The sequence below is a fragment of the Cetorhinus maximus genome, chromosome 5, assembly GCF_964194155.1.
Source record: "Cetorhinus maximus chromosome 5, sCetMax3.hap1.1, whole genome shotgun sequence".
Taxonomy (NCBI): domain Eukaryota; kingdom Metazoa; phylum Chordata; class Chondrichthyes; order Lamniformes; family Cetorhinidae; genus Cetorhinus; species Cetorhinus maximus.
The window spans coordinates 142381082-142394975 of NC_135883.1; the positions used below are offsets into that span (position 1 = coordinate 142381082).

Consider the following 13894-nt stretch of genomic DNA (forward strand, 5'->3'; position numbering starts at 1 on the left):
CAGGTTCTCACCTGCAATGGAGAGGGAGTGTCGTTTCCACATGCCCAGTTTTCATTTCACCATAGCCACTCACTCCTTCCAGTTTCTAATGCATGCCCTGGTCCCTCTGAACCATATGCCCAGCACCTTCAGGCAATCTGATCCAACAATGAAGGGTATAAAGGATCAGTCAGCCCAGTTTCCAAAGAACATGGCCTCGCTCTTGCCACGAATTACCTTGGCTCCTGAGGCCAGTTCCGACTGGTCGCAGATGTTGATCAGTCTATGCACCGACAGCGGATCCGAGCAGAAGACAATGACATCGACCATGTACAGGGAGGCTTTGACCTGAGTGCCTCCACTGCCTGGGATCGTCACTCCTCTTATGCCTGGATCCTTTCTGATGGACTCAGCAAAGAGTTCTATGCAACACACAAACAGGACAGGGGAGAGAGGGCAGCCCTGCCTGACTCCAGATTTAATTGGAAAGCTTTCTGATTCCCACCCATTGATTGAAACTGCGCTGCAGATGTTAGTGTAGAGCAGTTAGATCCAGTTGCGGATTCCCTCCCCAAACCCCATTTTGGAAAGCTCATCCACCATGTAGGTACTCTGTCAAAGGCCTTCTCCTGATCCAGGCTGATGAGGCAGGTGTCCACATCCCTGTCCTGCACATAGGCAATCATATCCCTGAGTAGCGCAAGTCTATCAGAGATCTTCCCGCCGGGTACAGTGCAGGTCTGGTCAGGGTGGATCACCAACTCCAGAGCAGACTTGACCTGATTGGCAATGACTTTGGACAGAATCTTATAGTCCACATTCAACAGTGAAATGGGTCGCCAATTTCTAATTTCCTTCTTTCCCCCTTCCGCTTGCAGATGAGGGTGATGATGCCTTTCCTCATGGATTCTGACAAGCTGCCGGTCAGAAGCATATTCTTGTACACTTCTAGCAGGTCTGGTCCAATCCAGTCCCACAGAGCCAAATACAACTCAGCCCATAAGCCGTCACTTCCGGGAGTTTTAGTCTCCTCGAAGGACTCAAGGGACTTAGTCAGTTCATCAGGAGTTACCGGTTTGTCCAGACTCTCCTGTGTACTGTCATCTAAGACCTCCATGATAGAGGACAGGAAGGACTGGGAGGCCATGCTGTCTGTGGGCTTTACTTCATACAATCCAGCATAAAAGGATTTGCAGATCCTCAAAATGTCGGACTGCAATGACTTTACTGAGCCGTCTTCTTCCTTCAGGCTGCTGATACAGAGCTCTCTCTGTGTATCTTTTGGAAGAAGAAATGTGAACACGTCTCATCCTGTTCCACGGAGCGCACTCTGGACCAGATGATGATCTTGGAGGCCGCCGAGGCTTGCTGGCTCTTCACCTCTTGGAGTTCCTCCTTGACATCGACCCCCATCGACTGCAGCCGAAGCAGGTTCTGTATGTTTTTCTGGAGTCGGGACATTTCCCTCTGTTCCTTTCTAGCTTTCTGAACGCCTTTGAGGATGAAAAACCTCTTGATGTTCTCCTTAATCACGTCCCATCTGTACTCCAGGAAGGGTTTCACAGTTCTCTAACCTTTGTAATCCCTCTTGAGCTCCTCAATGTTCTCTGGGGTCAGCAGTTGCACGTTCAGCTTCCATGTCTCCCTGCCAACCCTCTGGTCTTCCTGTAAATGACAGTCAGCCAGTATGAGGCAGTGGTCAGAGAAGAACACCGGCTTGACGTGGGTGGATCTGACTGTGAATGCTCGGGACACAAACAGGAAGTCTTTCCTGGAACGGATAGACCCGTCTGGCCGTGACCAGGTGTATCTATGCTGCGCTCCAACTGCAGGGTTGCTGAAGATGTCGTGCACTTGACATCCTTTACTGTTTCTATCAGGAGTCTGGACGTAGCGTCCAATCTGTTGTCGGCCCTGCCGGATCATCCAGCCACAAGAATGATGATGCAGTTGAAGTCACCGCCCAGAATGATCGGCCTGAAAGTCGCCAGCAGCAGTGGAAGCTGCTGAAAGACCGCCAGCTGCTCGCCCTTTTGTGCCAGGGCGTACAGGTTAATTAACCAAAGTGGAGCATTCTTGTACAATATGTCTGCTACAAGGAGGCACCCGCCCACCACCTCCTTAACCTTGGCAATGGTGAAGTTGCCTCCCTGCAGCAGAATACCCCAGCCAGAGGAACGTGAGTCTTTTCTTCCCGACCAGATCGATGGCCCATGGGACCACCATCGTGACCATTGCGTGTAGGGACTGAGGTGCGGTATCGTGCATTCCTGTAGAAACAGCAGGTCAGCTTTGACCTTGGCAAGGTAATCCAAGGTCACAACACATCACATAGTAGATTTAATGCTACGCACGTTGATGGACACAATCTTTATCCCCATTTTCAAAGCATTTTGTCACTTACCAGACCTGTTGTCTTTGACAGTTCCAGTCCTTTGGTCTGCTCCTGCATACCCATATGTTCACAAATTGTCTCACTTTGGATGGGCTGAGGAAACTGTCCTGAACCGCCCCGTTGGAGATGTTCCACTCAGATGACATCAGGGGGGTTTGTGCAAGGAGCGAGGTTTGAATTGTTCTCTATTGGAGAAGTCTCTCCAATTCATTCCCCCTCTAGGGCATTGCTGCTCCTGGCTTCCCGGAGCTGGGGTGCACTGAGCGCTTCACTGCTCCCAGCTTCCTGGAGCTGGGGTGCACTGGCCTCTTCAAGCTGAGGGCGAAGTTGCAGTGCATTGACCTTTTCGTTCTCTCCAATGTTCTGGAGCTCGTGTGTCTCCTCCTCCAGCTCCCTAGAGCTTTGCCGCTTCTTCTTCTCTTCGCCCTTCTTCGTCTGAAGAGCAGCAGCCCCTGTCATCTGTGTCAGTTGGGAGTTACCTCTTGCCACTCATCTGGGAAGTGGCTTGGTCCCTTCTTGGCCCCTTCTTATTTTTGGTCTTCTTCACCTGCTGCCACTCCCCCAGTTGATCATCTGCTGGTTCCTCCTCCATTAATTTGCTCTGCTGAGGAGTGGGTGGTTTGAGAAAGGGTGTAGTAGTTTGGCCATCTGCTGCCTCAATCCTTTCTTTCCTCTTGTCTCTCTCTCTGTCCTCCTTTGTCCCATTGTGCTCATACATCAGCTATGCCTCCTGCCTCCATGTGTAAATCCCCCTTTTGGTCCCTAATCGGCCTTACTCCTCCTTTTACCACCCTTTTACTATTTATATGCCTATAGAAGACTTTGGGGTTCCATTTTATGTTGGCTGCCAGTCTCTTTTCATGCTCCCTCTTTGCTTCTCTTATTTGCCTTTTCACCTCAAAATCTTCTATATTCAGCCTGGTACTCAACTATATTTTCTACCTGACATCCGTCATTAGCATACTACAACTTTATCTTAATTTCTATCTCTTTTGTCATCCAGGGAGCTCTGAATTTGTTTGGTCTACCTTTCCCATGTGAGGGAATACACCTTGACTGTGCCCAAAATACCTCTTCTTTGAAGGTAGCCCACTGTTTAGGTACCATTTTTCCTGCCAACATTTGTCTCTAATTTATTTGGCCCAGATCTGTTCTTACCCCATTTGAAGCTGACTTTCCCCTACTTAATTATTCTTACTCTGGATAGTTCTTTGTTTTTTTCTATAGTCAGCCTAAACTTAATGATAGCATGATTACTGCCCACTAAATCTTCTTCTCTGAGGCAGTCCCTCGGGGTCGAGGATGACTTGCTTCCACACTAAAAATGAGTTCTCAGGTGACTGAAGAGTCCAATGCGCGACCTACAGTCGCTGTCACAGGTGAGGCGGATGGTGGTAGGGGGAACGGATGGGTGGGATGCCTGGGTTCCCACGCGCTCCTTCTGCTGTTGATGCTTGGCTTCACCTAGCCCTTGGTGATGAGACTCGAGGTGTTTGGCTCCTTCCCGGATGCTTTGCCAACTGCAAAGGATTATGGAGCATCCCCCTCCATTTCGACCGCCCCCAAAAGTTTGTCACCATCCTCCGCTTGCTGCACGATGATATGCAAGCCGTGAACCTGACCAATGGATCCACCACAGGCCCAATCCACGTTCGGACAGGGGTCAAGAAAGGCTGTGTCATCGCACCGATGGTCTTCTCAATTTTCCTGTCTACTAAATGTTCTCCTACTGACACTTGATCCACCTCATTCCCAGCAAGCAGGTCTAACAGTCCCTCCTTTCTCATTGAACTGGACACATACTGCTGTAGAAAATTTTCCTGAATACACTCGAGGAACTCTTGCCCCTCTCTGCCTTTTATACTCCTACTATCCCAGTTTATATTTGGATAATTAAAGTCCCCCATTATAAGTAACCTATAATGTTTGCAACTCTCTGTAATTTCCTTGCAAATTTGTTCCTCTACATCCTTCCCACTAATTAGTGACTCAGGCTACACCGGGCAATGTAGTTGCACCTTTTTTGTTCCTTAGCTCTAGCCAAAGAGATTCTGTTCTTGGCCCCTCTGGGACATCCTTTTTCTCCAGCACTGCAATGGTCTCCTATATCAATACTGTCACCCCTCCTCCTTTTCTTCCTTTCCTATCTTTCCTGAACACCTTGTACCTAGGAATATTTAACACAATTTTGCCCTTTTTTGAGACAGGTCTCTGTTATAGTCATAACATTGTATTTCCACAGGCAATCTGCACCTATAACTCACCAATCTTATTAACCACGCTCTGTGTATTCGCATACATGCATATTGACCCTGATTTAGACTTTATTTCTTTCTCCCAACTCTGACTCCACCTGTCTTGGAGTACCTCATACTTGTTAAATGATTATCAAGACTTATAGAGGAATGTTGTCTTTGGTCCCCACCACTGCCTCTGTTCACTAGCCTTCAATTTCATCTCCTTCTCTGGTCACTGAGGCTGAACCAGAGTGTTCACAACCCCGACATCCTATTTGACTCTACGCTGAGATTCTGACCCCACATAAAATAAAAACTTGCATTTATAGAACCTCTTTCACAATCACAGGACATCCCAAAGTACTTTACGGCCAAGTAAGTGCTCCTTGAAGTGTAGTCACTGTTGTAATATTGTAATGAGTTGTAACCACCTACTTCTACCTCTCTAACATAGGCTGAGACAGAGGAGGAGATGGGCTATCTTGCTGCTGAAACACTCGGCCTTGTTCCTGTTATCTCGATTAATCCAATTCTCTCCTGGCTGGCCTCCCACCTACCACCCTCCAGAAACTTCAGCTTATCCAAACCTCTGCTGTCCGTTTTATAACTCACACTAAGTCCTGTCCATTCATTATGCTCGCTGACCACACTGGCTGTTGGTCCAGCAAGACCTCCAATTTTAAATTCTCACCCTTGCATTCAAATCCATCCACGGTCTTGCTCCTTCCCCATCTCTGTCCCGTACTCCAGCCCTAGAACCATCCTAGTTCTCTGTGCTTCTACAACTCTGGCCTCTTGCACATCCTCAATTTCTACAGCCTCCCCACATTTCCCGCCACCCACCCACCTAATGCTGCCTAGGCCCTAAGCTGTAGGATTCTTTCCTTAAACCTCTCCACCCGTGTTCCCTCCTGTAAGTCACTCCTTAAAACTTACCTCCATTGGCCAAGCTTATGGTCACCTATACTAATATCTCACTATTTGATTCCATTTCAAATTTTATTTGATGTACTTCGGGAAGTTTGACTATGTCAAAGGCACTATTCAGTCATTATCATATTGTTTGTGGGAGTTTGCTCTGTGCAAATTGGCTGCCGCGTTTCTACTTACAACAGTGACTATTCTCTAAAAGTACTTCAATGGGTGTAAAGTAGTTTAAGACATCCAGTGGTCACCATATAAATGCAAATCTTTCATTCTTTTCTTTATAAATGCTGTTGTTATATTGCAATATGATTGCATTATTTATTCCAGGAATAGAATTTGCAGCTTGATCCTTGCAATAGTTTTTTCGCTGCAAATCTGCATTCAAATGTGGTGCAAACTCATTCACTGCCCGGTCACCTGGAGAGAAGTGTGGGCTGAGGATTCCTGCAGCTACATCACTGGTCGTGTGTGGAGAGAATTTTTCCGCAATCACAGTAACGGAGCAACCTGGAATAGACTCCACTATACAGACAGCAGTAGATAATCCCACAACACCAGCTCCAATCACAGCAATTCGGATCTTGTCCATGGTCTGTATGGAAAAAAAGTGAGAAACAGTGTATTTAATTAATCCCAGGAACGATATTTGCAGTCCCAATAAAGCAGCCAAATTCAAATTCTGTTCTGAGGTAATAAAGCATGTAAGAAATTGGGGTCTTGAATAAACAGGTATTTTCTGCATTATATAGAACCTTTATAGGATTTTCTAAACAGCATTGATTGTCTCTTTGGAAAAAGAGAATTTCTAAACACTTTCACCTACCTCTAAACAGTCTTAGTTCAGGCTGCCATGCTGACATTCTTAAACTGGTAGGATGGCGTCTTGTGCACCCCTTATCTATGCTATTGTTTAGAAAGGACTAGGATCCTTTACATCACCCTTAACGTGATGTAAACTAAAAAGCTGACTTTGAGCAGGGAGGAGGTAACCACCCTGACAGTTTGGGTACTTGTCCTATATCCATTGGTCAGGAGGGTTTGGATAGATGATTGACACTGGTTGAGCTACCAGCCCCCCCCAAAAAAGGGTGTGTGTATATATATATATATATATATATAGAGGTATTATACTGGTAGTAGGAGCTGAGGTGGTGTGAGGTTGCAGTGCTCGCTGGTAGTTATAATACGGTCAGAGTGAATGAGGAGGAGGAGGAGGAGGATGAGATCAACACACTCTGTGCCAACCATTTGTCCACCGTCTAGGATTAATAAACCACTCGCACATATCATAGGTTATAGACTTATTCTGTCTAATTAGATGGTGTAGCATATCCAAACTGTTGTTTTTTAATAAACCATCTTAAAATTCCTTTTGACTAGTCGACCGCCCTGGCCCCCAAATCCAAAATCTCACAACCAAAACAGGCATGAAAAGGGGCTTCTGTCCAAATTTCCATTCAACAGGAGAACCACACCATTACTGACTATGTAAGGAAACTGACCTGGAGTTGGGTTATTTTCAGGGGGCCTTCTTAACTCATTCACGAGATGTGGGCATTGATGGTAAGTCCAATATCTTTTGCACCTCCCTAGTTGTCCCTGAGAAAGTGGTGGTGAGCAGAGAGGCTAAAACAGGGGAGGAGATGAGCTATATTACAGAGGTAGAAGTAGGTGATTGCGACAGCGACTATGTTACAACAGTGACTACAATTAAAGTACTTAATTGGCTGTAAAGTGCTTTGGGGTGGCTTGTGGCCGTGAAAGATGCTATATAAATGCAGTCTTGTCAGAGGGCAACTAAGAGTCAACCACATTGTTTTCACCAGGACAGCATGTTCCTGGGTCCAGCTGAGTAGAACACCACCCAGCAACATAAGAGGTAATTAAACCTCCTGTAAAGAAACACTCACTGAAACTACCATTTTGCTAACTTCCTCACTCACACAAGGATGGAGAAGCAAAGAAATGAAGGGAAATAGGAAAAGCAATGTATCAGGAGGGATGCTGCATGTGCTCTATTTGACAGTTGACATCGAGTCAGGATCTTTACACCCTTACTGGCTTAGGCTATTATTTTTAAATTTACAGCAGAAAAAAACTATTATTAAATCAGAGGGCAATTTATGGAGCACACTTCAAGGTACTATACCTGTACATATTTACACCTTAACAGGCTTGAAATCATTTTTGCATTCCTTATACTTCCTCCTCTCAGCTACCATTGTCCCTTTTCCCTGCACATTCTTAACTCACAGTGAGGCTAGATGGTGCAAAAACTATAGTTATTGTCATACTGAATGACTGGCTGATGGAACATCACAAAACAGAATAGTCTGTTATTTGCTTGCCAGAAAGAACAAACTAAGCTATGATACTCAAGCTTACAGACCAATAATGGGAACAGTTTTCTCAATGCCAGCATGAAGTTACAGCAGTAGGCTTCAATATTTCTGGAGTCAGACGGATCGAATGGGGAAGTATTTTTGGTGAAACTCTTGGCCCAGCCCCGCGCTACCCTCAATGCACGCCACCAACGCCCCTGGTAGAGGTTATGAAAAATTACTCTTATTCATAATATCATTGTTTACATAATGCTTAATTTTCCATCTGAAATATAACTAGCAACTGAACTGCTGTAAGCAGCGATAGAACTACGGCAACAGCACTAAGGCACCTAACAGGCCACTGAAAGCATGTTTCAAAATTAGTACAAATGGCCGATATGAAATAAAATTCAGTAGGAACTTTAGTTACCTTCAACGCAAGGTACAGTGAACAATTTTGGATAAGGATTGCTCATAGTCCCTGGGAAAACCTTTATGTACAGGTATTTAGGACCTGAGTTTTACCTCTGGCGGGTGCGCACGATCGCTGGGCCTGGGATCGGTCGGGAAGCAGACTGCCAACCGCAATTTCGCGCTGGCTGGCCAATTAACAGACAGCCAGCGTGAAACGTGCGCTGAAAATCTCAGCGCTGCCGAGGTGGGGGCAGGAAGAAGGTGGGTGATGATGTGACCGCGGGCGTTGGTGAGCGCTGCGAGAGAATTCCCTGAAGGCAGACAGCTGCCTCAGGTGAACTGCAGACCTTCAAATGATGAAAAAAAGGTTTAAAAAGCTGCAAAAAAAAATGTCCATGCATCACAATCAAGCCCCTGAAAATATACCTCATAAAAATGCTGCCCACAGATATTTCTTTTGATTTTGTTTCACAACAGAGCTTTCATCCCGCCCCTGGATGAGGTTTGATGAAATATGTAAAGGCTGCCTGGCAAATTTGCCCGTCTGCCCACCCTAAGGTTGGACAGGCCATGAAAATTTGGAGACAATTGTGCCATTAATGGGTTTAATTGCCCTCTTGTCGGGGGGATGTGCTTTCGCGCGCCCCCGCCGAACCATCGGGACACTCACCTGACATCATCTTGCACGATTTTTACACCCGATCAGGTCGCGCATGCCCACCCACGAGACGTAAAATTCTGCCCTGGATGTGGGACTGTGTGTACTGCCCTGTGTGCCGTCTTAAGATGAATGCTTAAATTAATACATTAAGTTTATTGTCAGACATATTACTGTCTCTAGGTTATGTATCTGATATTAAAAAAGCGATTAATGATTCCAATGACTTGGGAGCAAGGGCAGTGTCCTTCTTTTGGAGGATGAGATGTTGAGTACAGTGTATATGTCAACTGTGTCTAGGGAGAAGACTTCATATAGCACCTTCCTTGACCTCAGGATGTTCCAAAGCACTTTGTAGCCAATGAAATACCTTTGAAATGTAGTTACTGTTATAGTGTAGGAAATGCAACAGCCAATTTTCACATAGCAAGGTTTCACAAACAGCAGTGTGATAATGACCTGATAGTCTAATTAAGGTAAAAGCAAAAAACTGCGGATGCTGGAAATCCAAAAAAAAACAAAAATACCTGGAAAAACTCAGTAGGTCTGACAGCATCTGCAGAGAGGAACACAGTTAATGTTTCGAGTCCGTATGACTCTTCAACAGAACTAAGGATAAATAGAAAAGAGGTGAAATATAAGCTGGTTTGGGGGGGTGGGGGGGGGGGGGGGGGTGGGACAGGTAGAGCTGGATAGAGGGCCAGTGATAGATGGAGATAGTCAAAAGATGTCATAGACAAAAGGACAAAGAGGTGTTGAAGGTGGTGATATTATCTAAGGAATGTGATAATAGGTGACATTAAGGGTAGAAAGCGGGACAAGCAAGGTACAGATAGCCCTAGTGGGGGTGGGGTGAAGGGATCGAAATAGGCTAAAAGGTAGAGATAAAACAATGGATGGAAATACATTTAAAAATAATGGAAATAGGTGGGAAAAGAAAAATCTATATACATTATTGGAAAAAAGGGGATCGGAAAGGGAGTGGGGATGGAGGAGAGAGTTCATGATCTAAAATTGTTGAACTCAATAGTCAGTCCGGAAGGCTGTAAAGTGCCTAGTCGGAAGATGAGCTGCTGTTCCTCCAGTTTGCGTTGAGCTTCACTGGAACAATGCAGCAGGCCAAGGACGGACATGTGGGCATGAGAGCAGGGTGGAGTGTTGAAATGGCAAGCGACAGGGAGGTCTGGGTAATGCTTGTGGACAGACCGAATGTGTTCCTAGTCTAATTGAGGTATTGGTTGATGGATAAACAAACACTAGAAAGGACTCTTCTGCTTTTCTTCAAAATAGTGCCATGGGATCTTTGGTATCCACCCGAGAGGGCCCCAGTTTAACAACTCATCTGAAAGTACACCCTCAGTACTAAACTAGCATGTTGGTCTAAATTTATATTGCAAGTTCCAGCATTCGGATTTGAACCCACAACCTTCTAACTGAGAATTAATATTACTACCATTGGATCAATGGTTGGGCAGCTTTCAGAACTGGGGGGGGAGGAACTGGACATGGGAGAAAAGCTGTGGCGGTAGCTTCAGGGAAGAAATAGTTTGTTGAAAATCCAAATGTTATTCTGTTTTTTAGAAAAAAAATCAATTTGTGAAGATTAAACATTTTTAAAATCAACAAGATGACAGAGTTGTCCTAACGATGGGAAGCTGAGTAAATTGCACCTACATTCTCTGGAGTTTAGAAAAATGAGGGGTGATCTTATTGAAATATAGGGCTGGATTTTATGCGGGGGCCATGTATTCCCTGCCCCCCACACAACTCCTCCACCCCGCAGACTAAAACGTCAGCCAGGAGTCTGTCCACAATAAAGTTGGCTGCACCACGGCCAGGTTACGCTTGGCAGGGTGTTAAATGGCTCACGCCAGGGCTTCCAGCCTCATCTGGTGAAGAAGTCCTGCCTTGAGAGAGCTGCCGGCCAATCCATTTAACTGGCAGCTCTGTAATCTCAGCAGCACCAGGTTCGAGCAGTGGGCCACCGCTGGGACTACTGTCCCCAAAGCGGAGGCTACGAAGGCCTCACCGAAGGTAAGTCTAGAGCATCCGAAGCAGAGGCAGGTGGGGGGGTGGGGGGGGCGAGGATCATTCGTGTTTGGAATTCTCTCCTCCAAAGAGCAGCGGCAACTGGGTCATTAAATATATTCAAGGTTTAGACAGATTTTTGATTGACAGGGGAGTTTATTGGGAGGGGGGCGTGGGTACAGGCAGGAAAGGTGTTAAGGCTACAATCAGATCAGCCATCATCTTATTGACTGGTGGAGTAGGCTGGAGGGCCCGAATAGCCGGCTCCTATTTCTCATGATCTTTTGTCTTAACAGAAGAGCAGAGGGTCCGCGGGCCCATTGCAAAGCAGGTGGGAAACAACGGGGGGGAAGTTAGGTGTTTGCAAACAAAGTTGTATAAAATCCCGACCAATAAATGCACCGCAAACCCCCACAGTTAACACGCTTATCACAGGCACGGGCGGCAAGGCGACGGGAATCAACAGAAACGCAAAGAGCCACGGCCGCCGGGGCCCGGGGGGCAAATCCCTCCCGCCCCGAGGTGTCAGCTTCCAGCTCCCCGCCGAGGCGGCAGCGCTAACTCCGGGGCTCCGCCTGCGGGGGCGGGAGCGCTTCCCTCTCCCAGCAACTTTCAACGGGAAACGCGTTAAAATCTCGCCAGCAGCCCCGTCCCACACGGAATGAAAGATAAACAGGATCCTTTAACCCACCCCAAGTTCGTCTCGCGCCGCCCGCTCGCTCGCCCGATCTTCCGACTCAGGCCGGGGCGGGGGGGGGGGGGGGGGAGAGGATCCGCGCGACGCAACGGTCGCCCAAGCCCAGAACCGTCCAATTGAAAGGGGAGGACACGCCCCTTCCCCCCCTTTTTTTTACGGCACCAGCTGCCATAAAGCAGTTCAGTTTAAAGGTCCCCTTGGAATTGACAGGCCGGGGAGAAGGTTAAGTGCCCAAGTTTAGTGAAAATGATTTGGGGGTTGGAGAGCGTTTGGAGGTCGGGTGGTGGAGGACATCGGGCGGGGGCAAGGTGGGTGCTCCGAGGTCGGGCAGGGTCTGAGATCGGGGCGCGGGTCCCAAGATCATGGGGAGGGGTCCGAGGTTGTTTGGGGGGGTTTGAGGTTGGGGGGGGTTCGAGGTTGGGGGGGGTTCGAGGTTGGGGTGGGGCAGAGGTTGGGGTGGGGCAGTCCGGGGTAGGGGAGGTCCAAGGTCTGGGGGGGTCCGAGGTTGGGGGTGTCCAAGGTTGGGGGAGGGTCCGATGTCGGGAGGGGGGTCCTAGGTCGGGGGGAGGGTTCGAGGTCGGGGGGGCGGTGGGGGGGCTCCTGTGGGTGGCGGGGTGCGAGGTCAGCGGGGGTCTGAGGTCAGGGGGGGTTCCGAGGTCACAGGGGAGGAGGGGGGCTCCCATGGGAGGGGGTTGGGGGGTGCTAATGGGGTGGGGACCCCTGTGGGGTGTCTGGGCCTTTGCAATAGTTACCCAGAAGTTAGAAGAGGCTTTAATTCTTCTGACTTTTCCTGGGTAACTGGTGGTATAACCCCGGCGGAACCATCCAAAGTTTGCGGTTTTCAGATGGTTCCCAGTACAGCGCAATTATCCAGAGGAAGTGTGCACTTCTGGGAAATTGCCGTGCAAACTCTTACCTGAGAACTTGCCAGAGGGATTTCCCAGCGCATCTTTGGGATACAGCTCCCACCCCCCCACCAAGTTCGACGCTGGGCAGCACAGAAGTTACGGGCCATATCTCCACCCTACCCGCCGACAGCAGCCAATAGAGGAGCCAGATGGGTCTGATATTGGCTCAGACAGAGATGTCATTGAAAAGCGACAACCACCTCAACGTCAACATCTTTCAAAAGTTTAAAACGTAAGTAAAACCAATATAATTAAAGTTAAATTTAAAGATATGTTATATCTTATATGTATACACTTTTTTTTTAAATGCTCCAGAACCTGGAAATCCAAACTAAATACAGAAAATACAAGAAATATTCAGCAGGTTTGCAGCATCTGTGGAAAGAGAAGCAGGGTTATCCTTGGACAGGTTTTGTGCTCAGAATAACATGTAGGCTTTCAGTGCTCTATGTTATAGTGCAGCGAATCAGATAGAAAATTCCAGAAAAATGCACGTTAAGTTGAACCCAGGAAAGGGGAAGCCACATGCTGACTCCACTGCTACTTCACTGAGAGACTTGACATTGAAATCCATCTAATGGGGTGATGTTTCTGTACTTGCCATTAAATATTCCGGAAAGTGTTAGGGCTGATGCATTCAGGTGGTGATTGAAATGATTATTTAACAACATGACAAGTCACAATTAATGGTAATGAAATGTAACAGTAACATCAGCAGTGTGCAAGAGACTGAGAAGATGGAATAGTCTGTACAAGAGAGAGATGCACTTACCTAGAAGCTTAGAGTGTACATCATGTAAATAAAGGAGTTTCTGAAGAAACGTACCAAAATTAGACCGAAGTCACTCATAGGTATTGGGAAATCTTCCCAATCCAGAACAGGGCACAAGTTACCTGAAGAGAGATCCAAATAGTATTCAAAGTGGAAACCAAACTACAAACCAGAAACAACCTCTATGGCACTGAAAAATTACTTATACGAGTGTTACACCATCCATGGCTAACTAAAGGAGTTAAGGATGGTATCAACTTAAAAGAAAAGATGTACAATGCTGTAAAGGTTAGTGGTAGGCCAGAGGATAGGGAAAATTTTAGAAATTGGCAAAGGATGACTAAAAACAGAGAGAGAAATTGGAATATGAGAGAAAACTAGCAGAAAATATAAAAGCAAGGGGTGAGACTGGGGAATTAATAATGAGAAACAAAAAAATGGCAGGAACTTTGAACAAGTATTTTGTATCACAGTAGAAGGCACAAAAAGCATCCTAGAATAGTAGAAAAGCAGGGGGCAAAAAGGAAGGAGGAACTTAAAACATTTATGATCACT

General features: G+C 46.8%; 1 protein-coding gene across 2 annotated transcripts in view; it reads right to left on the reverse strand.

The window, feature by feature from the left end:
- The window catches only part of ddo (D-aspartate oxidase), a 127705-nt gene that overhangs the window by 64030 nt on the left and 49781 nt on the right, over positions 1-13894 (reverse strand). The window contains exons 1-2 of one of the 2 annotated variants that reach the window (XM_078542582.1): positions 11654-11700; positions 5956-6130 (exon numbers count right to left, since the gene is read on the reverse strand). In XM_078542582.1, the coding sequence (XP_078398708.1) occupies positions 5956-6127 (172 nt within the window). In that variant the 5' untranslated portion in view covers positions 6128-6130; positions 11654-11700. Of the gene's footprint in view, positions 1-5955; positions 6131-11653; positions 11701-13894 lie in introns of those variants that run through there. The other variant, XM_078542580.1, reaches the window with a different exon arrangement.